This window comes from Alligator mississippiensis, chromosome 11 (assembly GCF_030867095.1).
Source record: "Alligator mississippiensis isolate rAllMis1 chromosome 11, rAllMis1, whole genome shotgun sequence".
Taxonomy (NCBI): Eukaryota; Metazoa; Chordata; order Crocodylia; family Alligatoridae; genus Alligator; species Alligator mississippiensis.
The window spans coordinates 18,848,594-18,876,529 of record NC_081834.1 but is presented as its reverse complement, the minus strand read 5'-3'; the positions used below and the strand labels follow the sequence as shown (position 1 = coordinate 18,876,529).

General features: G+C 40.8%; 2 protein-coding genes across 5 annotated transcripts in view; both read left to right on the top strand.

Annotated features, from left to right (window-relative positions):
* Positions 1 to 18,616, top strand: part of TRPM7 (transient receptor potential cation channel subfamily M member 7) — a 112,821-nt gene extending 94,205 nt beyond the window's left edge. For both annotated transcript variants that reach the window (XM_059714640.1, XM_019477451.2), the window contains exons 32-40: positions 2,593 to 2,618; positions 7,764 to 7,814; positions 7,907 to 7,972; positions 13,533 to 13,816; positions 14,061 to 14,143; positions 14,414 to 14,619; positions 15,611 to 15,662; positions 15,754 to 15,860; positions 17,063 to 18,616. In XM_059714640.1, the coding sequence (XP_059570623.1) occupies positions 2,593 to 2,618; positions 7,764 to 7,814; positions 7,907 to 7,972; positions 13,533 to 13,816; positions 14,061 to 14,143; positions 14,414 to 14,619; positions 15,611 to 15,662; positions 15,754 to 15,860; positions 17,063 to 17,193 (1,006 nt within the window). In that variant the 3' untranslated portion in view covers positions 17,194 to 18,616. The remainder of the gene's footprint in view (positions 1 to 2,592; positions 2,619 to 7,763; positions 7,815 to 7,906; positions 7,973 to 13,532; positions 13,817 to 14,060; positions 14,144 to 14,413; positions 14,620 to 15,610; positions 15,663 to 15,753; positions 15,861 to 17,062) is intronic.
* A 2,212-nt stretch (positions 18,617 to 20,828) lies between these two features.
* Positions 20,829 to 27,936, top strand: part of USP50 (ubiquitin specific peptidase 50) — a 35,625-nt gene continuing 28,517 nt past the window's right edge. Inside the window, exons 1-6 of one of the 3 annotated variants that reach the window (XM_019477453.2) lie at positions 20,829 to 21,002; positions 22,694 to 22,791; positions 23,181 to 23,257; positions 25,381 to 25,649; positions 26,338 to 26,488; positions 26,564 to 26,744. In XM_019477453.2, the coding sequence (XP_019332998.1) occupies positions 26,653 to 26,744 (92 nt within the window). In that variant the 5' untranslated portion in view covers positions 20,829 to 21,002; positions 22,694 to 22,791; positions 23,181 to 23,257; ... (1 more) ...; positions 26,338 to 26,488; positions 26,564 to 26,652. The remainder of the gene's footprint in view (positions 21,003 to 22,693; positions 22,792 to 23,180; positions 23,258 to 25,380; positions 25,650 to 26,337; positions 26,489 to 26,563; positions 26,745 to 27,936) is intronic. The other 2 variants (XM_019477456.2, XM_019477455.2) reach the window with 2 other exon arrangements.

Here is a 27,936-nt window from a genome sequence, read left to right as displayed (position 1 = left end):
CTGTAATTGCTTTTGTTAGCAATTTATCCCATCAAGTTAATTGCTTGTTAAAGCCATAGCTTGACTAATCTGATAACAGAAATCTAACCTTGTTGTGAACATGTAGTTTTTAATTAAACACCTCTGTGGGAATTGACTCTTTTAAAGCAAAGTCAATGTGCTATCATGCATAAAGTGGTGTTTACAGTAAGACTGAGAACATAAAAAACTAAAATGGAAGACTAGCAAGCATTTTTGGGGTTTTTGTAATTTAGAACTTTGTACTGTCTGTGAAAAGTAAGGTAAAGCAATTCTGTAAGCCCAATGAATTGACTGACTGTAGATCGGGGAGGGCAATTATTTTGGGCAGAGGGCTGCTTAACGAGTGTTGGTGAACTGTAGAGGGCTGCATGGGTAATCCTGCCCCTTGACAGTTGCCCTTCCCCCTTGTCGCCATCAGTCACCACCAGAAGTCCCACCTCCTAACCCCTGAACTTTGCCACCAGAAGTCCTTCCCCTTGTACCCCTGGAAATACTCCTTTTGGGAGGGGAGGGGTTGCCATCTTAGAATCAGAAAAAAACCAAATTGTACACTAAAAGTCAAACACCTACTATAACATATAGAGTTGCACCGATATATTGGTGCCTTATCGGATCGGCACCAATAAAATAAAAATTAATGTTGTTGGCTATTGGTTTTTTTTTGGCTAGTGTAGCCAGTAATGTCACTGATAAATATAATTCATTGTACCTTCTGGCTGGGGCCTCTGGATGCTGCATGCATGTGCAGAACTGCCTGCATGCATATAGCCAGGAATAAAGCTGGGCAGCAAATTTGACGAGCTTTAGTTCAAGCACCTCTGCCCCAATTTTTAAGTGCCGGGAAGCTAATCCCCTGGATGAGCCACCTGCAGCTCTGTTCTGCTTCCTGCCCTGGCCCCAGGTCCCCTTCACTGCCCTGGCTGGGCAGTGCCTCCTGCCCCTGCCCCTGCCCCACTCCCTCCCTCCCTCAATGTGGGGGCCTCGATCTGCTCCCCCCCCATGCCCCTTCCCCTCCGCTGGGTGCTGCTCTCAATGCTGCCCAGCTGCATTTCTGTACATCTGTTATTGGATTGGTATTGGCCGATATGGCTGGTTAATAATTGGCTTTTTGGTATCAGCCAAGAACATCTTTGTTGGTGCACCCCTAATAACATATTTTAATTTTATTACAAAATATATTTTTGTCATAATTTGTGTTTGCATAGTGCATATAGAGGTAATTGCATAATAACTAAAAAAAAATCCTTAGTTTTGTATATTGTAGGGGGAGGGGGTATGTGTATGTGGGGGGTTGTGGGAGCAGGGTGCGGGTGTGAGGCAGGTGTGGGGACTCCCATGGTGCAGCAGCAGGCAGGGTGCTCAGGGTGCAGGTGCCCAGTGGGGTGCTGCTGCAGCCAGTGCTGCACATCACAGCAAGGGCTGTAGCCTCCACCAGGCTGTCTGTATGGCTGGCACTCCCCACCACTCGTGCACAGCCCCTGCACTTGCACAGCAGAGAGGGAAGCCCCACATACTGCGGCCAGGTGCCTTCCCTGCTCGGGCTGCGCAGCACCAGAGAGTAACTTCAGGCTCTGAAGCTAGTTACCTTCCCTGCCCCATGGGGAAAGGTGCTTGGGGCTTCCCTCCCCTGCAGCGCAGCCCCTGTAGGGAAGTGTGCGTGAGTGGTAGGGAGCACTGGTGATACAGGCAGCTATGCGGAGGCTGCACCCCTCGGTGCAGTGTGCAGCACTGCCCAGAGCAGCACCTGACCAGGCACCTGTGCCCTGAGCACCCCGCCCTCTGCTACTGCCACTGCCTCCAGGGGCTATGCGCCATGGACATCATGTGGGGCAGTCCCCAAAACCCCACTCTCCCTCACACCCGCATGCTGCCAACCCCAGCTCTGCGCTGCCTCTGCCCCTTGTCCACCTGGAAGCACGAAACCCGCGCCCACCAGCCCTAGCCCAACACTCCAGGCTCCCTCCCTGCTGTAGCCCCACCCCTGCTGCTTCCCTACCTGCTGCCTGGAGCCAGCAGGAGATCGGGGAAGCAGAGCAGGTCCTGGGAGCTGGGGCAGCAGCAGCCCCACACGGAAGCTGCATGCTGGCTGGCTGGGCCCTTCCACCCACAGGGTGGGGGCAGACCAATAAGGCACGTTTTTGGGGCTGCATATACACATAGACTTGCTCCCATCCTTATGGGTGGAAGGGCTGGACCGGGCACAACTCTTTGGAGGGCTGCACAGACTGGATGAAAGTGGTTGGTGGACCAGATCTGGCCCCCAGGCCATATTTTGTCCGCCCCTGCTCTAGGTTGATGTATCAAAATCAAAAAGCACTGGACTAGCAATCCATGGCTCCAAGACACCATATTGTCAATGAAATCTCCAATATTTTCACAGCAGCAAGAAAAAAAATAACCTTGAGGTTGAATGGGAGAACAAAATTTGATGTTGTCTGCAGTGCATTATTTGCTCATTATTGTTGCCTAAGGGCCCGTAAAGTTTGAGGTCTGCTATAATAGAGAATGCAAAAAAAATAGTTATTTAAAAGCAATCTTAAGTACTTCTGCACTCTCCTCTGTCCCCTACAGGCCTTCTGATGAAGATGCGTTGAATGGTAAGATTTTTTTTTTATTTTTTTTGCTGGAATTTAATCAAGTTAAGAGGCACGTCCAACATTTAATATACCATACATTCTGTATTTCTGTACAAAACTTTAATGCTTGATAGTGGAAAGAAACTGTCCAGTGTTTACTACTGAAATGTATGAAGATGAAAATTAACCAGAATATGATAAATATTCTTTCAAGTTAAAAACAGGTTTTCTGAATTTGGAAAGCAGTGGCTAATAGAAAAGAACTATTTTTTTTTCTTATCGTGGAATAAATGTATATTTTGGAGGGTGTGGACAAACAAAACTTATAAAGTTTATGCTCTACCAATTTAACTGTTATATCTGTCCACTTCCATACTAGTAAGTGAAACTAAACTACTGTAACTTTTTAAATCCATTTTGTTCATATTTTAAAGTTATTAAGGCTAATGACAGATGTCACATTTGTTCCGTGATAAGACATTTTTTCCTGGGGCAAAGTGCAGTCATTCATACGTCCATTCAGTTGTCCCAGGAAAAATATGAAAAGGCTCACAGTATAAGGACTATGAACATTTTACTCCAGGATATCACAAAGTATGTCTAAATGGTTGTCCTTGGATTGTATCATTAAATCAGTACAGTTTAGTGAATGGCTAAATACACTGTACTGATTTAATGATGCAATCCCTAATTAGATGGACACACCAATCCTGGGATATTTCTGTTCCAGGACAAATACAGACACAACTTGTCCAGGGGCAAATGCAATGCCTGTTCCTACTTTTAGCAGTTTAAAGTGGATAAGCTCATTTAGACCAGTATATAGGTAACACTGTCTTGGCAGTTCTTCACAGATGATGTTAGGAAGGTAACTGCCCACACCAGTTGCAGGGCCACTGGTGACTAATCAGTCCAATTGCAGAGAGGCAATGGTTGCATGTGTATAGCTGATTGCTGCTAGAGAAGGGTGTGTCTTTCCTCCTACTCCTCTTCTCCTCAATGCTGGCTCTACACTGACATTTGAAGAAGGCTGTTGTTGCCTTTTTGATTTGGAACTGCCAGCAATCACAATCTGCAACCTGCGTTTCCCACAGTTTATAGTCAATACCGCAGGCAGAAAAGTATCTCTTTAGAGCAGGGGTGGGCAAAATGCGGCCTGGGGGCCGGATGCAGCCCACCAGGCCATTCTATTTGGTCCGCAGCGCCCCTAAAAAATTTAGAAAATTAATAATTATCTGCCCTGGGCTGCCTGTCATGCAGCCCTCAATGGCTTGCCAAAACTCAGTAAACAGCCTTCTGCCCAAAATAATTGCCCGCCCCTGCTATAGAGTGTCCTTGAAGTGCTTGTGTGGGGCCCCTCTGTTGTGTCTCCCTGTTGTCAGTTCCCTGTACAGCACAGCCTTTGGTAGGCAGTTTTCATCCATCTGGGCCACGTGGCCTGCCCACTGCACCTGAATCTGCAGAAGAATCGCCTCAATACTGGTGGTATTGGCTCTTTGTAACACCTCCACATTGGTGACATAATCCTGCCAGTGGATTTTGAAAATAGCGCAGAGGCAGTGCTGATGAAAGTGCTCAAGAAGGTAGACATGGAGGCAATATAAGACCCAAGATGTCAGCACCGTACAATAGGGTGGAGATAAGAACAGCTCTGTACATCTTGACATTGGTCTGTGCCTGTAGGATGTGACTATTCCAGACCCACTTGTAGAGTCTGCCAAAGGCACTGCTAGCTTTTGAGGGTCTGTTGTCTACCTCCTTGTCGATCATGGTGTCATACGAGATGAACTCCCCAAGCAGGTGAACTGCTTGACAGCATTTAGCTCAATTCCTTCAGTAGTCATCTTTGGTGGCATATATGCCATAAGCTTGGCGTGGAGCTAGCTGATGAATTTCAGTCTTCTTCAGGCTGATAGGAAGTCTGAAGAGTTGTGCTGCAGTAGCAAAGCTGGTGGTCATGATGTGCTGCAGATTGTGTTGGGTGTGGGCCACCAGAGCACAATTATCTGCAAACAGAAGTTCATGGATGAGCTGTTGCGAGGTCTTTGTATGAGCCTGTAGCTGTCTGAGGTTGAAGAGGTTTCCTTCTGTGTAGAAGTGGGTGTAGACACCTTCCTCGCCTTCCCCAAGATTGTCCAATGCTTGCTGCAGCATCATGGCGAAGAAAATGGTAAACAAAGTAGGGCTGAGTACACAGCCTTGCTTAACTCCGTTGAAAATCAGGAAGGGACTTGAGAGATTGCTTTTGTACTTGACTTGTCCACGCTGACTGTCATGGAATTGCCTGACCATGGTGAGGAACTTAGGTGGCCTTGCAAGCTTCTTGAGAATCTTCCAGAGGCCATTTCGGCTTACAGTGTCAAATGCCTTAGTAAGGTCAGTGAAAGTGATATACAGCCCCTTGTTCTGCTCCCAGCGCTTTTCCTGCATTTGTCTGAGCACAAATACCATATCTGTCATGCCTCTGTTTGCTCTGAAGCTACATTGGCTCTCCAGGAGGACCTTTTCTGCTATGGCAGGCACCAGCCTGTTGAGGAAGATTTTAGCTAGAATTTTACTGGCGATGGACAGAAAGGTGATCCCTCTGTTGGAACAGTCTGACTTGTCACCTTTAGTCTTGTACAGGGTGACGACTTCAGCATCACACAGATCTTGTGGAATTTTCCCGTGTTCCCAGCAGGCTATAAAGAGTTCATGGAACTTGGAGTGTAGAGCAGGATTGCCATATTTCAAGGCTCCAGGTGGAATTCCATCAATTCCTGGGGCTTTGTTGTTTTTTATCTGGTCGCTGGTAGTGAAGGTTTCTTCCAGTGCAGGATGCTCATCTAGTTCCTCCTTAATAGGCAGTTGCTTGATTCAGTTGATGGCAGACTCATGTACTGTGCATTCAGTGCTAAAGAGAGTTTGAAAGTGCTCAGACCACTGGTCCATGATAGAGCCTTTGTCAACGTGTAGGGTCTAGTCATTAGAGCTCCTCAGTGGCCTTTGGATCAGGAAGGTGGAGCTGTAGGCTGATTTCAGTGCTTTGTAGAAGCTTCTGATTTCTTTATCAGCATATAGTCATGTTCTTTCCGCAAGATTAGTCCACCATTCATTTTGGATGCCACGCAGTTTCCACTGAAGGTTGTTACATGCCTGGCGATAAGCTGCCTTTCTCTGTTGGCTAGTTGGCTGTACTAGAAGGGCTTGATGAGTGGTCCTCTTTTTTGGAGGAGGACTTGGATGTCTGTCATTTTCATCAAACCATTCTTGATTTCTCTTAGCACTGAGCCCAATGATCTCCTGGGTGGTCTCCAGGACTACTGATTTGATGTGTTTCCAGGGTCCATTGAGTGAAGTGCCTGCAGTATGGGCTTGGCTTGTAAGCTTTGATTGAAGTGTTTTTGAAATTTTTGTTGGCAAGATTAATTTTGCAGCTTGGAAACATCAAATTTTTTGTGGGGTTGCCTCTGTGCATAGGCTGAGGCTTGAGGTGGAAGGACAACTTTGAGTGAATGAGTCGGTGGTCAGTACAGCAGTTAGCACTAGACATGACTAATGTGCAGGACATCCCCAAGATCACGCTGATGCACCAAGATGTAATCTATCAGGTGCCAGTGTCTGGAGCAGGGATGCATCTAAGTGGTTTTAATGGTTTTTCTGCTGGAACTGGGTGCTGCTTATTGCCATATGCATTTCTCCACAATTCCAGAAGTAAGTGTCCATTGTCATTACCATTTTCCAATCCATGTCTTCCAAGCATGCCTTTCCATGCTAGGTAGTCACTGCCAATTCTTGCATTAAAATCACCCATGATGACAATCCTATCTTTGGACAGTACTTTCTGGATGAGATTGCAGAGGTCAGTATAGAATTTAAGTTTGTCAACTCTATCCACCAGAAGGGTTGGGGCATACACATTGATAATGGTGGCATGCTGCTGGTCAGGTGAAGGAATGCATAGGGACAGGATGCAGTCGGAAAGACCAATTGCTAAGCCTTGTGGAAGCAATGGAGATCCTGGAAGCAATGGAAATTCTTATCATGAAGCCAACACCTGAGAAGTGTCTCTCCATCTGCAGTTTACCTGACCAGTAGAGGGTGTAACCATCACTGTGTTCTATTAAGCTGCCTTGTTCTGAGAAGCACACCTCACTCAGGGCTGCTATATCGATATCTAGCTTAGCTAGCTCATGGGCAACCAAGGCTGAGAGTCGTTGAGGGTGGCTGCTATCTTCAGAGTCCAGGGTTGAAGTTTTTGTTTAACTTTTTATTGTAATTTGGCTGCTTTTAAGATGCCTGCTCCCTGTAGTGATCCAGCTAGGTAGTAGGGAGACAGACTAGCGTTTCTTTAGGCCCCCTTTTCTAGGCCTTTCTCCTGTTTAGGAGCGAGCAGTGCTATCCTTCAAAAAGGTCGTTCAGATGCTCAGGGTGCTGCAGGGTGATGACGTTTCCAGGTTGTCATCGGTGCGACCTGTACTCCTGAGACGCCTGCATGCAGGATTGGGACTGTGGCTGCCAGTGTCATCTTACACCTGCTATTTTTGCCATGCTCCCAGCGCTGTAGGACTTGAGGGACTTGTTTCTTTCCTGTCTGCACATGAAGCTTTAAAGTGGAGTGCAGTTGCGCTGACTGGCCCCACTCTTTAGGCCTGAAACTCATGTGCCGTGGCCTGGCGAACTAGGACAGTGGCAGAGAGATCTCCAGGCTATAGGTTTAGTTGCAGAGTATCCTTCTCCTGTGTACATTGCCAAACCAGAGCTAAAGAGCTCCACCTAGCGTAGTTATTTGGGTTGGGTTGCTGTTTGTCTGGAACCTCACCTTTGACCTTGCTGCCATGGGAGATCCTACTGGGAAAAAATTCTCTCCCTGGATGGCAGCCTTGTTGTGGTGGAGAGGCTTGCGTGTCCTGATGATCCTGAAAGCAATGCTGTCTGGATAGGTGCATAAATCACAACACTCCCACTTGCAGTACTCCCAAGTAGTAAGTCTCCCTTCCCCTTTTTAAACAGTTTAAAGTTTCTGTCCACAGCCTGTTTAAAAAAAAAAAATGTAGTGGGGAGGGGAGAGCAGGTTTAATTTGTATTCTTGCTTCCAAAGGTCTCAAATTATATTTTGTACACAGGAGGATTTTATGTATGCATATACAGTATATAATCTGTCTTCTGTTTCTTGACTTTTGGTAGGTATTGCTTCTCCTTTTAAGCCAATAATGGATATCAATTACTACTACTCAGGTTAGTACCTTGAAACTAAAAGTTAGAGTTTAATAATGGCCTGTTATTAAGTCTTGGTCACTTTCTGATTTTTGCAATCTTTTTCTTTACAGCTGTAGAAAGAAATAATTTGATGAGGTTATCACAGAGCATTCCATTCACTCCTGTGCCTCCAAGAGGTAAGAAGCATAATCTTGGGGAGAAAGTTTACACCAAGGGTATAAGGTTGGCTCATGTGCGTCTTTCGCAAATGTTAAGGTTATTTTCATGCAGAATGGCAAGGCCCAACTTGAATGAGTTATTTTGGTAACATTGATTGCAAAAAAAAAAAAAAAAGAGTTATAGCCCAATGCAGAGGTCTCGTGTCAGTGTCTTGCAAGACATGCAGAAATGCAGACTTTGTTATAATATCCTTTAAGAAATGCAGCTTATTTACTTCAGGAGGGGCCTGTATTAGCTTAGTTTCAGTAGTCTTTGGTGGGGGGGCAGAGGAGTATTTAGTTCTTATAATAAAGTACACTAAAACACTGACTTTAGTGTAATGGAGCTTTAATAACTGACACTTTCTGCCTTATTTTAGATATTTTATAAAGCACCATTCTTGTTGTGTTGGGACACATTTAATGTGGCTTGAACAGGGTCACTAATATTTTCTTTAATAACAAAGTTCCGATTTTCTGCTTCTGCTTTTAAGAAAGAAATTGGAGCAGGGGGGGTCTGCCAATTGGCTAAAACTCCAAGATTACAGCGGGGTAGGCAAGGTTTTTGGCCGGAGTGCCAAAAAACCTGCCATGTCTACCTTGTAAGATGCCAGAGCGTGGCATGCCAGAAAAACAAAAATGGGGTGGGGGTGGTACATGGCAGGACACACTGCATATTAATATAGTTAATAAGCATAAATGTTGCTTTTTTACAGTAAATACCAGGTTTTCTAAAAATTCTAAACCTGGTGACAATAAATAAAACTTCATATACTACCTATGTTGTTGTGTTGGTTTTTTTTGTTAAGCATGTTGTGATGAGAGAGAGGAAAAAAGAAAGAGAGAAAGAGGAGAGAGAAAGAGGGAAAGATAAAGAAAAAAGGCGAAGGGGAAAAGAGAGGAAGAGGAAAAGAAAGAAAAAAGAGAAAAAATAGAGAAAAAGAAAAAAGAAGAGAGAAATAGAAAAAAGGAGAGAGAATAAAAGAGAGAAGAGAAAAGCATTGACCACCTGGTAATAGTGTGGCAGGGGTTGAAGTAGGCCGTAGGTCATGAGCTCCTTTTATTTCACTGACCTTACCTTGGCCTTAAATGGTAGATAGACTAGAGAGAGAGACAGGGGTTGGCACCTGATTGTCCTTGGCCTTTACAGTGAGGCTTGGAAGATCACATTCTGGATCTTCCCATGGTTCTTCCACCCTACACCATGCCCACACCTTTCCAGAGAGATGTTGCCATGGAAGATGTTGTTTCTTTAAGGATACGCTTGCTTAATTCTTTAAAATAGATGCTCTGTATTCACTGCCATCAACAAGTAGAAATGCTCTCAAGTAAAAAAAATCTTTTCTTAGTGGCTACCTTGGCCCTACTTCTGACAGCTGAGTTTGGTGATGTTAGGCTGGTTGTCATCAGACACAAACATGAATCCAAATCGTCAGTTGTCAGACGGTTTCTCATAGGACTGAGTATGGTTTTCATTTGTGGAAACACTTGTTCACAGCAATAAGTAGATCCAAATGCAGACAGCAAGGCAAAAGTTACTTTTTTCGTGAAGACATACTTTTCAGGAAGAGAAGACCAACATGCTGTAATCTTGAGTTGCCAGTCCCTTTCATTCTCAAGTTTCCCTTGCAGCGATTTGAACTTTGATACCCAGATGTATTGTTGAGCTCTTAAAGTAAATCAGTTCCAATTCAAATTATTCATTGTTCATCCACTGACAGTACTGCAATTCTGTGTCACTTTCCATCATACTGTCAGGGTTTGCAAGAAATGAAAACATGGGATCTCTGTTGCAAAAATCTTGGAATCATCTTGTGAACTCATCTTCCAGCTGTCCTATGTAGTTGCATGTATCCCTAGCATTCAGTTGATGCTGCTTAGAATGGAGTTTCAGGCTGGGGAAGTAGCAGAAGGCAGACATTTCAGTATCTTGTCTGAAAACAGACACCTTATCACAGAAACTTTTCGAGTCTTCATACAACTGAAGGATGATTTTCTGTGTTCCTTGTAGCCTAGTATTCACATTGTTTAAGTGTGATATGGTGTCTGCCAAAAACATCAGTTTTGTTAGCCATCTGTCATCAGTAAGGTCTGCATATTGCTGACCACTTTCCTCAAGAAACAGCTTGATGGATTCGAGATAAGCAACAAAGCGCTTGAGCATGTTACCTCCACTCAACCAGTGTACATTACTGTGTAGCACTAAATCTCCATATGCAGAATTTATATCATTTAAAAGTTCATGGAATCTCCTGTGTGTCAAAGAGGAGCGGGCCATCAAAAAGTTGACAAGTTTCACAACCATTGTCATGATTTCATTTAAATCAGAAGATAAGATCTTAGCGCAGAGACTCTGCTGGCGAGTAATACAATGGAAACTTATAAGAGGATGTCCAGTCTCAGTTTCCAGAAGTTTTACAAATCCAGCTGTTTTACCTGCCATTGCAGGTACACCATCAGTAGTAACAGAAAACACTTTGTGCAGGTCAGTTTGTTCCTGTGTGAAAAAATCTTTGACAACATTAAGTATATTGTTGGCCTTTGTTGTGCTATGCATAGCACTCAATGAAAATAATTTCTCCCAAACTTCCCCAGAGATAAAATATTGAACAATTATAGAAAGATGGGGGGATATTCTTTATGTCTGTGCTTTTATCCAGTGCAAGGCTCATCACATCACAAGTATGGCAGACTTAAGTAACTTGCCCATGTGAAAAGAGTATTTCTAAGTACAAAACTAGAAAAGATGCTGGTCTGGTTTTTTGGGGTTTTTGGTTTTTTTTTTTAATGAATCAACAGCTTTTCTAATGGATTCACGTTTGTCTGGTTCATCAACTCCAGAAAACTTGGCTTCATGCTTGGTTGTGAAATGGCACTGGATGCTGGAAGTACAAGATACCACACTTCTGCTGCATAGACTACAAACAACATGTTTCTCTTGGTGCATGAAACCACACAATTCTCTCCACGCTGGCTCAAATATCTAACTTTCCTTTTTTATTATCCATAGTTGTGTATCTGTATGCCTTCTAACTGTAAAATTTCCTGAAGTTCATGCAGGGCAAACAATGTAAACAGGCAAACAGAAAGCAGAAAATCAGAATTTAATTATTTGAAGTGCTTATAAATCTGGGTAAGTATTTCCAAGAAGGCAATCGGAGAGAGCAGAAAAACACACAAAAGTGAGCAATATGAGAAGTTGAAATCTTGGAATACAAAGTAGAGAGGTCAAAATAAACTAAACACAAACTGTTTTAAGAAAGTAAAAAAGTGAAAAATATGAACTGGTTTAAGGGAGAGTGAAAAACTGAATAAGAAATGATTTAACAGACCAAAATAAACTGATTATAGATTCATATATTCATAGATGTTAGGGTCGGAAGGGACCTCAATAGATCGTCAAGTCCGACCCCCTGCATAGGCAGGAAAGAGTGCTGGGTCTAGATGACCCCAGCTAGATGCCTATCTAACCTCCTCTTGAAGACCCCCAGGGTAGGGGAGAGCACCACCTCCCTTGGGAGCCCGTTCCAGACCTTGGCCACTCGAACTGTGAAGAAGTTCTTCCTAATGTCCAGTCTAAATCTGCTCTCTGCTAGCTTGTGGCCATTATTTCTTGTAACCCTCGGGTTACAAGAAATAACCCGGGGGTTAATCATTAATTATTAACCCAGGGGTTAAAAATTTATGTGAACTGGCTTGAGAGACAGCAAAAACTGATTATGAAATTTAACAAAACCAAATAAACTGAATAATATGGAATGTTAAACTCAGTTTGCAAAGCACAGAAATCAGCACCAGCACCAACAGGCTATTGAACTCTGCTGCCCAGAGGCATGTGCTTACCTCGTATATGCAGAGCTGTCGCCCGCCTGAGCCCACAAAGGCATGTGACACCAGCCTCTTCCAGGTGGGGGGGGCAGCTCTGCCGAGTTAGGAGTCTCGACCCCTTCCAGTGTTGGTACTGCTGCCTGCCCCACGCAGCTGAGCCTGGAAATGTGCAGTGCTCCCAGTAGGGCCTGCACCAGCCTCTTCCCAGTGGAGGGGCTGGGCTTGGAACAGGCGGGAGCAGGTTGGGCTCAGCTGTGTGGGGCAGGTGGCAGCAGCAGTGCTGGGAGGGGTGGAGTCCCCCCCCCAGGAAGAAGCTGGTGCAGCCCTTGCTCCAGAGCTCTGGCATCAGGTCAGTATTGCCAGTGTGCATGTACATCTCGGAGCAGATGGTGGGGGAGTGGCACGGGTTGTGCTGCCTCAGGCCCCTCCCCTGCTGTCCACTTTGAGGTGCACATGCAGTTGCCACCAGCGCAATGCTTGTGCACCTCAAAGTGGGTGGCAGGGGAGGGGCCTAGGGCAGCACAACCCCAGTCCCTTCCCTACTGTACATGTGCTGAGCAAAATGGCTTCATGTGCCATCTCTGGCACATGTGCTGGGGGTTGCTGACCCTGGTGTACAATATTTACTTGAATCCAAGATGAGGTCGTGCCCATCTCCCTCCACCCCCCCCACCCCCCCATTTTAAAAGTCCCATGTCTCGTATTTGAGTACAAGTTTGGGGGGTGGAGGGCAGCAGAGGGCAGGCAGTTGTGGTATTTCTAACTCCAACCCAGAGTCTGAGTCAGCTGCAATTGCTTGCCCACCTCACCGCAGCCCATGCCCCGTCCCCTACTCCCACTGCTTATCCTCTGGCTTTGGGGCATGAAGCACGTGGTTGCTCCAGCCTCATCCTGGCCATGCAATAGCAGTTGCTGTGGTGCCTGGCCCCAGCTGCTGCCAGCGTTGGCTGTGGCTTTATCTGGATCTGAATTTAGATCTAGATTTGGATCTGGAGGGTAAGCAGCAGTGGAGAAGGGTAGAGGCTGTGACAGTCAGGTCAGGGCAGGGAGGAGGAAGACTAGCAGCAAGGGGTACCAGACAAGGGTGGGGCAAGTGGTATGGGTGGGCAAGACGGGAGCTGGGGGAAAGCCATTTGACTCCCCTGCCGCTGCTTACCCTACTGCAGCAGTAGTGGAGAGCAAATATAAGACAACCCTCCAATAATTAGATTCTTAACATGGAAAATTCTAACAAATATATAAATTTTCCATGTGTAAAGTACAATTATGTGGGGGGGAGTTGTCTTAAATTCAGAGTAATCTTGGATTTGGGTAAATACAGTAATGCTATATAAGAGGCAAGAATTTTTTCGGGTGATCTTTTATTGAACCAACTGGATAGTTGGGAGGGACATAGACCCACTTTCTGAAACCTGAGGAAGGGCACAGTGTTACCCAAAGTTTGTCAGTGTCCCTCCCAGCTATCCAGTTGGTCCAATAAAAGAGATCACCCGCAAAAATCCTTGCCTCTCACATTTTTCCTATAACACCATGGCTAAAACAGTACCACAACACTACCAATATCATATTTTCAATTTAACATTTTGATTATCCCAGCATAAGGGTTGCTTAGCATTTTGCAGCATGTTTTTAATCAAACTTTTAAAAATAAGTTGTAATGTATTGTAATCTAGTATTATGAAATATCTTATTCTATATTGTAATTTTATAGGTGAGCCAGTCACTGTGTATCGCCTTGAAGAAAGTTCTCCCAACACGTTGAACAACAGCATGTCTTCCTGGTCACAGCTAGGACTCTGTGCAAAAATTGAATTTTTAAGTAAAGAAGAGATGGGTGGTGGTTTACGTCGAGCTGTTAAAGTAGTATGCACGTGGTCAGAATATGATATCTTGAAATCAGGACATCTTTATATCATCAAATCTTTTCTTCCTGAAGTTGTGAATACTTGGTCGAGCATCTACAAAGAAGACACGGTGTTACACCTCTGTTTGAGAGTAAGTCGTTTTTCATTCTTGTCAATCAGTAGACAAAGAGGCAGCATATATTAAAAGATAAAAAACACACTGCTCAAGCTAGCATATTCTCCAATTTTTAACTTGTAGAAAGAATTAAAACAAGCATGTATTTGTACACACAATCTTCAGAGAGATGGATATAAACCTTCCTGCTGCATTTTGCTTTCAAATTCCCCCCTTCGTTAATTTAACATAATGATAACATATGGGCTTTTAATTATAGGAAATTCAACAGCAGAGGGCAGCACAAAAGCTCACATTTGCTTTCAATCAAATGAAGCCTAAATCCATTCCATATTCTCCAAGGTAAGTATCTTTAAATGCTTGTTTACATCCTGTATGCTTTCATAGTATGTTAGTTTGGAACAAAAATGTCCAAACATTCACTTGTGAATACACCTTTGGGGAAATATCTTTTCCTAATCATATCAAGTAAGGACTCATAAATGTCATAATTTAGATAACTGTATTTTATGATGTATAAAGGTTTAAAGATCGCTTCAAAGGTTTAAGGTAGCTACCATGTAATTACATTATTTTGTTCCAGAAATACTTATGTAATATGTTCTTTATAAGGTTCCTGGAAGTTTTCTTGTTATATTGCCACTCAGCTGGACAGTGGTTTGCCGTTGAAGAGTGCATGACTGGAGAGTTTGGAAAATACAACAATAACAATGGTGATGAAATAATTCCAACAAATATGCTAGAGGAGGTCATGCTAGCTTTCAGCCACTGGACTTACGAATATACAAGAGGGGAGTTGTTGGTACTTGATTTGCAAGGTAATATTCTTTCTTTGAAATTGAGACTGGGGACACAGTGCATTTTAAATTTAATCTGTATTAGCAATTTAATGAATGATTTTTTAATAGTCTTTGTAGCATTATATAAAAATAAGCTTAGGTCTACTTTATGTGATTCTAATGCAAGTGTAGCTGATGTGCCATTACAGTATTCTTGAAAACTCTGTGGGTTTCTTTATTTAGACTTATATGTTGCCCTGCCCGCCCTCCCTCCTCCCCCCCCCCCCCAAAAGGGGTAAGGGTGGCTTAAAATAAAAATGGTATCTCAGTTCAACATTTTTCTTTTTTAAATTTTCCACATTAAAAATAATTCACACTGACTGTCAGTGGGGTCTTCAAAGCAAAAACTAATATACAGTGTACTAAAATTATTTTTAGTTGCCTGACAGACTCAGAATCTCTCATAAACAAAACATCTTCTTTCCTTTGGGCAGCATTCTCCTTCCTTCTGCAAGGCCTAGGATGGTGATTCTCAACCAGGGTGCTGTCAGCAACCTGGGGTGCCCTGAGATCCTTTCAAGGATGCTGTGGGGTGCCTCTCATTGTTACCATTATTAGGTTTGCAACCATGATTCACAAGATTACATATAGGTGTCCATTGTCAACAACATTCAGACCTGCTATGGTCTTTCTGAGTTCTTTGCAACAGAAGAATTGCTCTATTTAATTTGTCTGTAGTCAAAAAATGAGTAAAAAAAGAGCTGGCATTTTCTGAGGGGTTCATTAAGTCTGTTGAGGGGTACCTTGTGTCTAACAAGATTGGGAACAATTATAAACTTTTAGAATGAGGCTGTTATGAGATTTATTTAAGTGCTTGCACTCTGCATAAGAGTGAATTGTATCCCATATATTCTGAGTTCTTTCTGCCCATATATACCTTGTGAAATTGTAACTGATAATACCAAGGATTTGAAGCATAATGCATCTAAATGTACTATCACATATAATTTTCTTCATGTTCTGTGTGAAGGTGTAGGCGAAAATTTGACAGATCCTTCTGTTATAAAGGCTGGAGAAAAAAGGTAAGATTAATAGGTTTTGTGTTTTTGCTTTTTTTTTAATTTACTTGAGGACACCATACACACAATATTTACATGTACTTTATTTTTAAAGGTCTTATGATATGGTGTTTGGTCCAGCCAATCTAGGAGAAGATGCAATCAAAAACTTCAGAGCTAAACACCACTGTAATTCCTGCTGCAGGAAGCTTAAACTTCCTGGTAAGAGTTTTTGGTTTTTGGTTTTTTTTTTCTTACCATACATTGTAGTTGTTACACAATGGAAATTAGATAGCTCAAGAATGTGGAAGAGTAGTAAGTAGCTCTGTTCTGGAATAATTTTTTTCCTAAAAAATTGTTTTCAAAATTTGTAAATGAAAAATGTATAGCAATTTGTCATCCTAAACTAAGGAATATATAGTACCTATTGTTGTCTTCCTGAATATTTAGTCCCTAAGGGAAATTCAGTTAGTAATTGGAGCTGGGAAAACTACATTAGATTTTAGACGACATTGTAGGGAAGCAGTTGGTCAGTGGTGGGAACAAGGGCTTAGTGATCCAGTAGGTCCTCTCATCTTTTATGATTTTATATTATATTAACACACAAACTGCAAAACCAGTGTCAAAATTCTAAAAAAAGGATGATCCATCCAGAGGTATATGATAGCTTCTATTTGACTTGGTCTTAATAATCAATACTGCTTCATCTGGATTGTTGGGAGAACATAGACTATGGCACCTGTGAAGGAGTTTAGTAAAATGTATTTGCTTAAAACAGACCATTGTTTCTTTTCCCACAATCTACTTCAGCTTTTCACTTTCTGCAATAAGTAAAGCACAAGTCTCTTTTACTTTGCAACCTTTGTTTCATTTCTTTTGCAGACCCTTCCCTGTATGTATGAGGCAGGGGTCCTATAGAAAAAGTGATCATGAAACTAAAGATTATATTGTAGCACATATAGCACATATATCAGGGGTGGGCAAAATGTAGCCCGGGGGCTGGATGAGGCCCACCAGGCCACTCTATCTGGCCTGCGGGGCCCCTAAAAAATTTAGAAAATTAATATTTATCTGCCCTGGGCTGCTTGTCATGTGGCCCTTGATGGCTTGCCAAAACTCAGTAAGTGGCCCTCTGCCTAAAATAATTGCCCACCCCTGACATATATTAACACGGGGGTCAGATTTAGGTTGGATAGATATCCTTGTAAGATGCATACACTTTTAGGTCTTTCACTTTGCAGTATTTGATATCCTAATTTAATTTCTCTTTTTGAAGTTAAGAGCACATTTAGAAAACATTTTGTATACGTGGCTCTTTAAATTTAGGAAAGATTTTCAGACCATATTTTTTATTTAAACCAAAAAATACTAACTGTTTCTCTCCTTTCCTCCCCTCCTTCCCTGTTCCCCCTTTTGACATATAGATCTGAAGAGGAACGACTATACACCTGACAAAATCATATTTCCTCAGGATGATTCACCAGAATTGACAATTCAGCCAGGAAGCTGCACCAAAGAATCAGAATCAACTAATTCTATTCGTCTAATGCTGTAATGACATGACCAAATCATTGGCTTCGCTTAAACTTTACAAAATGTCATAAAGTTGTCACTTACTATTCTCCACTGAAATTTAGTTTATATTAGATGAAAGAGCTATCAGAATAAGGAACTATACATTTTAAGTGGAATTTTGGTGGGCAGTCTATCAGCTAGGGGACCTGACAACTTGTGGTAACCCCCTACAGAGAATAGCTGGCAGCTGGTCATTTTAAAGGTTCAATAATGGCAAGTATTTATGATGTGTTTTTAAAAGGGGCTTTTTAGCAGAAGCTTTATCTTTAATTTTATTTTGGTTTAGTGGAGGATCTTTTCTCTCATCCTGTGGTGCAATATACCCTTGACCAAAAGAATTTTGGGGGTCTGATATTTTAAGGCAAAATGTCTGTTTGGCAGGTGGTTGACTGTCAACCAGCCAAAAAAAAAATGAAGAAAGCACCCTTCCTCTTAATGTTAGATGATTCCCTAAGAAGTTATAGAGGTATCCCACTAATGTTTTCTCACTTGATGCCGTATGTATTTCATCTGGCCCTTTGGAAGGGAACAGATCCAAAGGAACTAGATTCAGTGCCAGTAGGCTAAGGTTGAAGGCAGAAATTGATCTATTCCAATAGAGTTTGTCTCCTGAATCGGGATTTAGCTTCACAGGTGTGAAGCCTGTTTTTGTGGAATAGAGCTGTAATAGTGCACAATGAAATTTCTTATTTTATACATTTCATTTTTATCAAGTCACTGTCAATTAGTAACAAATAAAGCCATGGTAGACTGGTATAATCACATTATATAGAAGAAAGTAGAACGTACTGGTCCAAATAAGTTGCCTTGTAAGAAAACAAGTTGGGGAAGTGTTTGTTTTTTCTTGTATGTAGTGACTGCTTCAGAAGTTATTCCTTCCAAAGATCTCATAAAACCAGTATATCAAAGCTGAATGTACACATGAACCTTTAAATGTGTTTAAAATTGTGTAGAAACATCTTTAATGTTATGTTATTTGTGGTACTTATTTTTTAAAAAGGCTAGGGTCGGATTAGCATTATGTAAAGTATGGGAAATTGCAATGCACCTTTACGCCAATAAAATGTAATTTAATTGTCCCAAATATTGTTGAGAATTCAGCAAGAAAAACCTGTTGTCCACCTGAAGGTTCATGCTGCGATGTTTTGTTTTGTTTTGTTTTTTGTTACATAGGTACTAATTTGTAATTTTTAATTGAAGGGCAATATAAAGCTCTGTAAATTTTTTTTATTCAGTAGTGTATCTTATAGATACAGACCTAAGGCACGAACACACTAGCTGTTTAAATGGTGTTTTATGTTGATGGGGGGAAAGGAAGGTGTATTAAAGATATAATAGTGTATACATTTTGTATATTATTCAATCTTTAAAGAATCTGAAATAAATTTATTCTTGTTTATAGATTTCTAATGTCCATCCTTTCTTCCTTGAGAGAAATAGCTTAAAGTTACACCGGAGAAATTTGAATAACTATGCAGGAACATAAATTTCCATACTAGTTCAGATGTTATCCATATTTTGAGGTATCTTTTCTCCTTCATGATGACCAATTCCAGAGGCATGAAGAAGGTATAAAAACTCCCCTGCTGGATATTTGTGCAATAACTTGAGTAGTGAATAAGTACAAACATAAATATCTTCAGCTACTTAAAATGTTTAATCAGAATTAGGAAAACATTCCATAAAGGTTATCTGTGTCCTTGTTTTATTGCCGTTGAGTAAGCTTGAGAATACATTTTAATATATGGAGAATACATTACATAATTTTAGGCTTAAATTTAATTTCTTATATAGATATATTCTTTAACAAACAAAATCAGCAGTTAATGGAACAGGTAAGGCCAATTTTTGCAGTTAAGAGGAATTTCTGTAGTGAATATTTTACTATCCTGAAAGGACCCACAACAGAATTAAGATTATAAAACACAGCAGTTATTTCAGGGGAAAAAAATAGAACTTTTATAGATATAACTTACTTGAAAGCCTGCATAGCATTTTCAACATTTGACAACACAGTTACTTATACACCTGCAGCTCAGGTTGTAAGTGTATATGTACATCCCATATATATATATATATATATATATCCCAACATAGACATTGGGTTTTTGATACATTATAATCTGCCTGGCAACTGACTCCCCAGCCCAGCCCCTGGCTTCTTTACTTTTCATTCCATCCAGGAAGAGCACACACCAACTGCTGAAACTTCCTTAGCCTGACGAAGGGTTTTTGAACCCAAAAGCTTGCTTAATAACTATTCTCCAACTATTTGGGTTGGTCTAATTAAAGATATCAAATTCACCAAGGAACCTTGTCTGCCTATGTACATCCCATACATCCTGCTGGCTTGGATTCAGATTTGTGCCATAAAACTCAGGTTTCAGTCAGAAATGTCAAGTAAACCCAGAATTAAAAGCAAATGAACAAATCCCTCCCCCACCCCATTTCACAATCTTAATCCTCCTTGAGGTCAACATAAAAATCCTAAAATGTAATTTTCTTAGGTCAAGTCATTTAAAAGATGTCATGCCAAAAATAGCAGAACTTTTTTTTTTTTTTGAGTGGACAGATTTCCTTTTTTATTTCTTCTTTAAGTGTGAAATATCTTGCCCGTTACCCTTAAATTTTCTAAAAGAACTGTCACTTAGAAAACAATTGACATTCCTTGGAATTCACTTGGTAAAGACTTAAATTGAAACCTAGTGGCAATCTTAACAGCAAAAAGGCTACTCTTTTCCCCTGGCTGGAGGGGAGTCACTTTTCTTAGCCCAGAAAAGTTTCACAAAACATCTGGGTTAGGATTTTTACCTCAAATATCAGATCCTACTCTTGGCTATTCATTATAACCTTTAATACACCAGGTAAAATGGGTTATAGAGGCAACAAAAAGATAAGGTTGAAGAGGACTGTTCTGAATCATCTGGGAAAAAAACAAACCAGTTGCTTTAGTATATTCTTAAATGCTGGTTTAAATATAAACCATACCTTTCAATATCTTGCATAGGTTCAATAAAATTTATTTCATGAACTCTGTTTGGCTTTTAAAGAAACAAAAATAAAGTAACTTAACATAAAGTAAGTCCGTCTTGTACGTGATAATGGAATAACTGGAATTGTTAGTAATCTTTAACTTGGCTTCCTTTGAGAAAGTGCCAACTCATTTCCACTAACATGAATCATCACCTCTACCACAAGTTATATCTTTTATTAGACGAACCAGATTTTTGCAAAAAAAAAATATTTAATTACAAGCTTTCGGGCACAAGCACCTTTCCTCAGGCACTGGAGAAAAGATTGTAAAACTTCTCCTGGGTAGAAATGAAATATATTTCATAGGAGAGTTGAAGATGTGGTAAAAATCTGTTTGGAACAGTTCATTGCATATGCAGATTAGGGTGAAAGAGAGGTTGGAATAGTCTGTTTACCTCAAAGAACACTTTCAGACAGACTTTCAATCACGTCAGTCATTGAAATGCAACAGAGACAGTAAAGGGTTTTACTTGCAGTAGTTCAATGTGGACATATGCCAGAGTAAAATACACTCCAACTACGCAGTCACAAATGCATAAAGGACCACCCAGAGGCTGATTCCCTATCTACAGTGAGAAATCACATGACCTGAAAAAGGCGAGGCTTTGTTTTTCAGCCTGTTACTGCAACTTCTCATACCAGTCCAGCTCTTCCTGGTTATATTTACATTAATGACAAACAACTTACAATCATTTGAGAGGAGAGAGGAGAATTTACAACTGAAATCATGGGAGTAGCAGTACATGTCGAATACTGGTAAGAGATCACTTAGAATATTTAAAACATTAAGTCTTCTGATTATTAAACTGTTTCCCTTTTTTATACTTTAACCTTTGTTCCTTTTACTTATGGTAGGTTAGTTATCTGGAAAGCAACAGCAGGTTAATACTGAGGCCTTGGTATAGAGAGAGACTGCTAACAAATCTTCAGTTGCAGGATCCAGAGCCTCAATTTGGTTCCAGAAAACAGGGATAATGTTGTATCTGGTACTAAAGCTTTTAGCACATCTGATTTAGTATTTAGCCGATGAGAATTTAGATGTATTAATACATGTTAACTATATACTTTTAAAAATATAACTTGCACTAGTTCAGTTATTTAAATGTACTGGAGTTTCTAATAGTTTTTTACAAAAATGTAGCACAATCAGTTTCAGTTTTTTTCATTTTTAATCAGCAATAACTTTCCCTTAAACATGCTTCATTCATATCAGGAGCATCTGTGTTAATGCTGCCATTAGCCAGTATGCTAATGTAGTATGAAAACAACGTAATTAACTTACATGTTCAACAAAAAATAACTTAGTGTATTTATACACAGTTAAAAGTAAAACATTAGTGACATTTGTGTTCCTCCAGCATCATTTCATAGTATTACACTGAGTTAAATTTAAGTGGCAGCATGTGGTCTGGAGGAATAAACAGAAGTTCACATCCTCTTCTTCCATTTATTCTAAAGTCTCTAATGTTTTTCATCCATTTCACTCTTTGTGAAATAGACAAATACCACTAATTCATCTCAGAAGGAGCATTTTAAGGAAGAGTCCATTGATGAAGCCTTTAAGATGTCAATTACTTTAAAGTGTGTTTCATATTCTCATTACTTTTTAGAAACAATCTCCCCTCTTCCTTTCTATTTTTATTTTCTTATTTTTGTGTACTTTCCTTGTCTACTTTTATTTCCTTCCCCTTCCCCTCACCTTCGCAACTCTTTTCTCCATCTGTATTTTTTTATATTTTGGCCACAGTTCAACTTGGAAAAGTTAAAACCTCAACTTTTCTAACTATTTGAATTGGAGTAAAAAAAATCTTAAATCAACTACTTGAAAGGAAGGCTTATAATATTTTCTTACTCCACAAAGCAACTTTGTTTCCAAGAAACAAAGGTAACATACTGAAATACTAATTGCCTGTATTAAGGTTCTAATAACTTTAATGCAGACATTTTTTAAATGCACATTTCCTCCTTCCCCACCCCCAACTAACAAAAATTAACACACCCACATTCAGCACAACTTTTAAAAATACAACTAAATTTCAATGGGAAAGACTGTCTTAAAGAAAAACTTAATAGGTATCAGGAACAACATGGAAACAAATTTACAGTTTGTTTTCTCTGACATTACAGAAATGTTTGGAGAACTATAGTGCTAGAAATCCCCTGATCAGATTAGTAGCTTTGTTTAGTAACAGAGCAATATTAATGCACATTGTTTGTAGCTCTGGCCATATAAAAAATTCTTACCGTAAGTAAAGACCATGGATGAAATTAGTCACCTCACTGAAAATGTGAGTTTAGATACTGACTTTAGAAGTACCTGTATTTCATTTTGTGAACGTTCAGTAGAAAATTCATCATAACTGTATGCTCTTTACCTAATTGCAAATATAAGCTATTTGTCATGTTGTGGATGCTAAATCTTTGTTTTCATTTATTTGCTTTTACAGTGGAGGATGAGGGTATGCAGCCCGTTATCAGAAACTTGCTAAGGAAATCAAGGAGCAAGTTCCTGATGCGGAGATTTTGGGGGAAGAGGGGAGGAGAGGTAAGCTTACTGCAAAGGTCTGTAAAATGTATTAATAACACTCTGAATTACCTCAGCTAAGGGTTGTACAGTCTGATGGAAGTGTATAGGCCCTACCATCCTATGCAGTTGTGGCATTCCATGAATTAATAACCCTGACTTAATTCTTCAGTGTTTGTGTTGTGGTTCTGTCTCATTATTGAGCATAAGGTACATTGACAGTCATATGGAAAATGTGCTGTTAGTAGGACTAAAGATGAGGGCCAAGTCACAAAGAATCAGATGCAAATCTACATTTTCCCAAAGTTTTGGGCAAAAGAGGTGGGATTCTAATTGTGTCTAGATAAATATTAAGAAGATGGGCTGCAAAAAACTGTTAGACTAGCACCTGAAACATCTCTCTCTTGCAGGAAGCTTTGAAGTCAAGATAAATGGCAAGCTGATATTTTCTAAGATTGAAACTTCTGGCTTCCCTTTTCCAGAAGATGTAAGTAATGAATGCTTTTTGTTGCTCTGCATAGTGCAACAATCCCAGGGAATAAATTTCTCTGTACATAGCAGTAACTTTTGACCTATTGCTAAAAACACTTTTCACTAATAAAGGGGGGACGGTAGGCAGCCCAGATTGTAAGTGGAGGCCAGAAGAGCAAGGTCCAGGCTGGGTGAGGGCTCAAGGTCCGTTAGCCAACAGCAGTCCTTTCTTTTTACAAGCAATGATTGGCCACTCAGAAAAGGTGACACCAGGTAGAAGCAGGCTGCAGCCCTGCTTGCAGTGGAGCAGTTCTTCCTCCCCGCAGATCTTACTGAGCAGCCAGCTTCCTTACATTGGATGCTGCAAGCTGCTTTTCTTCCTCTTCTACAGAGTTTTCTTTTTCTCCCTCCTTTACCCAGTAGCAATTTTGAGACAACTTCTTCAGCTCCCACCATATCCCAAGCCCAGCTGCTTCCCAGCGTTAGCAAACCCACTTATTTTTCCCACTGCCAACCAATAGCAGTCTGTGGAGAAGTTGCCGTAACGGGCTGTTTGCCAATCGCAATAAATAATTCCTTTTATTATGCTCATTCTACATCTCAATCCCAAGATGAGAAAATAAAGGTTTTTTTTGGAATTGTCATTATGGGAAACTTTAATTTCCCAGATAGAGATTGGAGGGCAAGTTGCTAGTTATACTAGATAGCCCAGATTTTTGTAATAGCCAACTAATTTCCTCACCAAATGGTCACTCACAAAATCACTGAACCAGCCACAGGCTATTTTAGACTGGGTTTAGGTGTGTAATAAGGGTACAGGGATTAGTAGAGGAACTTGGGGAAGGAACTTGCTCAAGGGGAGAAGGCAGTGGGGAGCTGGAGGGAGTTTATTATTGGAGATCCTCAAGGGTGGGTCTTGGGACTAGTCTTATTTAATATTTTCATTAATGATCTTGACACAAATAGGAGTTTGCGGCTGAAATTTACAGATGACACAAAGTTATGAGTTATCTTCAATACAAAAGGGACCAAGATATTAGACAGAGAAGAGATGTTCTGGAGTGATAGGTGACGTTCAGTAGCATGAACTGCTGAGTCATTCATTCGGGGGCTTGATACCAGAAACTTTGGCTTTCCTGGGGCTAATTAGTAGGAACGCTAACTAGTAGGATAAGTAACAGCCTCTAGTGTGATGCGACTGCACAAAAAAAGCAAACAGAATACTGTGTACAACGCTGGTTGCTCCTGTTCAGAAAGATTAATGGAAACTGGAACAGGTGTAGAGAAGGGCTCCTAGGGGCATCAGGGAGATGAGTAAAAGAGCCTCTCCTTCCAAATAGTCTAGAAGAGAGGAAGCTTTTTAAAAGAGCTTGCCTGTTTAGCACAGCAAAATGAAGGCTAGGAGCAGATATGATTGGTCTCCACAAATACCTTGGGCTTAGGAGTGAAACAGTGATATAAGCTAAAGGCCAGTGCTGGCACAAGAACAAATGTGTAGAAATTGGTCACAAATAGATTCAGAGTGGAAAACAAGAGAGGGAATCCTACCCAACACAGTAACCAGATTCTAGAGTAGCCTTCCAACCATGGAGGGGAGGGGAAGCAAAAAACCAAGGTGTTTTTAAGGTATGTTGGTTAGAGGAGTGATACAGTATGGTGCTTGTGATAGCAGGGGACTGGTTTCTTTCAGTTGTAAGTTCCTATATTTTGAGGTACTACTGAAAAAAAAGCTGCTACTCAGCATTTCATGTATGAAACAGTACAGCTTTGTGCTGTTAAGGATTGAGGTCTTTCTGGCTCAGTGGAAAAGTATTCCCTAATTGAAAATGTGTGGTAAGGAGAGGATCCAAGTCCAACTAGAAAAAACAAGTACATGGACAGGTAAGTGCTGTAGGCAGGAGATTAGATAGTATAGTAGGTGACTGATAAAGTCTATGAGAGAGACAGATAAGAATGATTTAAATTTTGGGACAGTTAATGGTATGTTGATTCCAAAAGCACTTCAGTAAGTAGAGCAAAGGTGGTTCAAGTCATGGGCCAGTTTTTGCCGTGACCTGACATAGGCCCAGCACCTCCCTCCCCTCACCAAAATATTACCATTTTCACCATGGTATGTTAATGTCTTGATTTGATTTTTAGATTGTGGAAGCAATTAAAAAAATAAAGGATGGAGGAGGTTCGGTTGAGAAGATTACCAGGAGCAAACCAAAAGAATGCATCTGTCTTTAGAAGAAACTACAGAGTTTAAACTGCTTAGAAAAGCCACCCAGATTACAAATGGGGAACAGATTCTTTTAATGACTGTTTTTTAATCAAAAAAGAAGATAAAAAGTAGGAGAAAATGAAGAGTCATTCCCTGGGATGCCAACTTTAATCTGGTGTGCTGAGCTACAATAAAGCAAAAGGAGGTCATGGCAACCTTATATCCAACTTTGTCTTTCTTTCCCTTAACTCTTGTCTACCTTAATCTCTGTTTGAGTTGCATTCGTGTCATAGTGTATGCTGTCTGAAGTCTATTGTCACTTTATTTCAATGGGGTTAGTTCAAAAAGAGGTTCAGTAGATTGTGTTAGGCTCTACAGAAACAAGCACACTGGAATGCGACTGTCCTTGGCTTTGCACTACAGAGCCCCTTGTGCTAAGGCTGTGCTGCATGGCTATGCAACAGAGCCCCCTCGTGGAGATGTGACATAGGTCCAGAGGTTTTTTCTGATGGTAGAGTGATCTCACCAGACAATGGAGGCTAATCCCGAAGAAGTCCTCCTTTGGCAGTATAGCTGCCTCCAGACCAGGGTTTTTGCCAGCATAGCAATGTTGGCTTAGAGGGTGTACTATATCTATTCCAGCCAAACATTGTAATGTAGACCTGGCCTTTGTGGGCTCTCCACCATGGAGACTCCTTGCACATGCAGTCACTTCATGGTTGTGTACAACAGTTAAACCATAACACTGCACATCATTAGTCATGTGCTACTGCTGCCAGATTTAAGTGCCTGATAAGCCTACACAATATGATATTTGCCTAGAATGGAACTCAGGAGAGCTTTTACAAATATCTTTCTTCTTGAAGTGAAGTCCAATTTTGGTTGATTTACAGGTGTATGCTTCTGAAATTATACTACAGTACTTTGAAAATTTCTCACATTTGAAAGTAGTCAGCATATAAATTAAAGCATAGAAGAAGCAATCGGAGATCAAGCGATGACTCTTCTAGCCTTAAATCAATCACAACAGGATCAACAGACAATGTAAGCAACTGCCAACTGCATAGTTTGATCAAGTTTGAAAGCAAAATCTAACCAAAGTTTTCTAATTTATTTTAGACATGGCCACAAGCACTGTTCAGAACATTTAGACAGAGTAGAAAGTTAGAAAATGCAAGCTCTGGGAAGGTGGGCAGGATTTTCACAAGATGCTGTTAAGAAGAAAGAAAGACCAGACTGTCGTGACAAGGATTCTTCAGCGTTCTGTTGTAGCAGACTGCAGGATTAAAAATGAGGATGGGTAATGCAACCATTTCTGTCACCTTTATTTTCTTTGACACTAAGTTCATCTTAAGTTTTATGCATCTTCTATATTTCCTATTTTTGTATCGTGGCTTTTTGTACTGACCATTTGGATCTGCATCACAGGCTAGTGGTTCCCAACTCTTTTAGGGTCAAAGTGCCCTTCATTCAACTCCAGGTACCCCTCCGTAACTTTTGTGAATTGAGCAGCACCCCATTTCAAAAGCTTATTATAGTGCTTACCTCCTTTCAAGAGGGATCAGGTAGTAGGGCAGGGGAGTGGCCAGGCTTGTAGAGCCTGAGCCAGTCCTCATCTGCTCATCTCCTCACACCTCCCTTATCTTCTCACACCCTGGCTGGAGGGCACCCTGGTTGAGAATCACTGAAGTAGGCCATCAAGAGCAAGGTATAAGCTTGGCAGCTGAGTTTGGGACATGAGGGGATTTGGGCATTTTGGAGGCAGTGTAAAATTGTGTAATAACTGCCTGAGCTGGACATTCCTACTAAAATTAAAAATGGTCAGCAGTGATATGGTTAACAGCACTGATATTTAAATATCGTATATTTAATCATGTCACTTTTGGTATCAGCATTAACCCAGTGAGATGAATGGCTGTCATAAGCTATTGGATCATTTAGCCAGTATACCAGATGATGACATTTGGACCAATTGCACCTTGTGTGTGTGTTCAGTATTTTCTTTGTAACTGTGAGGATTAGAAACATTTTAAAAATGAAAACTTAAATTGTCAACTGTACTTCTGTGACTGTGAGTGGATTCTCTAACACACTGGTTTTCAACCTTTTTCATTTGTGGGCCCCTAAGATTTTGAATGCAGTTACAGACCCCTTTGCATTGTAAGTATGGGTATTCACATACATTTAATTGATCATAGTCATCTTTCATGGACCTCTTAGATATAGTCGGCAGAACCCCAGGGATCCACAGATCACAGGTTGAAAACCACTGCTCTGGCAATTTCTACTGTCATTCTGTACTTTGAGCACTCTGTACACAGATATCAAACTGCAAAGATAATTGCTTTATAGGCTTTTAAAACACAAAAATATGCTTTTAAAATCCTGTATCAAAGATGTCTTTAGAAAAATCAACTCTACATTTTCTTTTTTCAAAAAAAAAAACAAAAAACCTCATGACAAATTTCTGAATTTGTTTAACCAACTCTGGA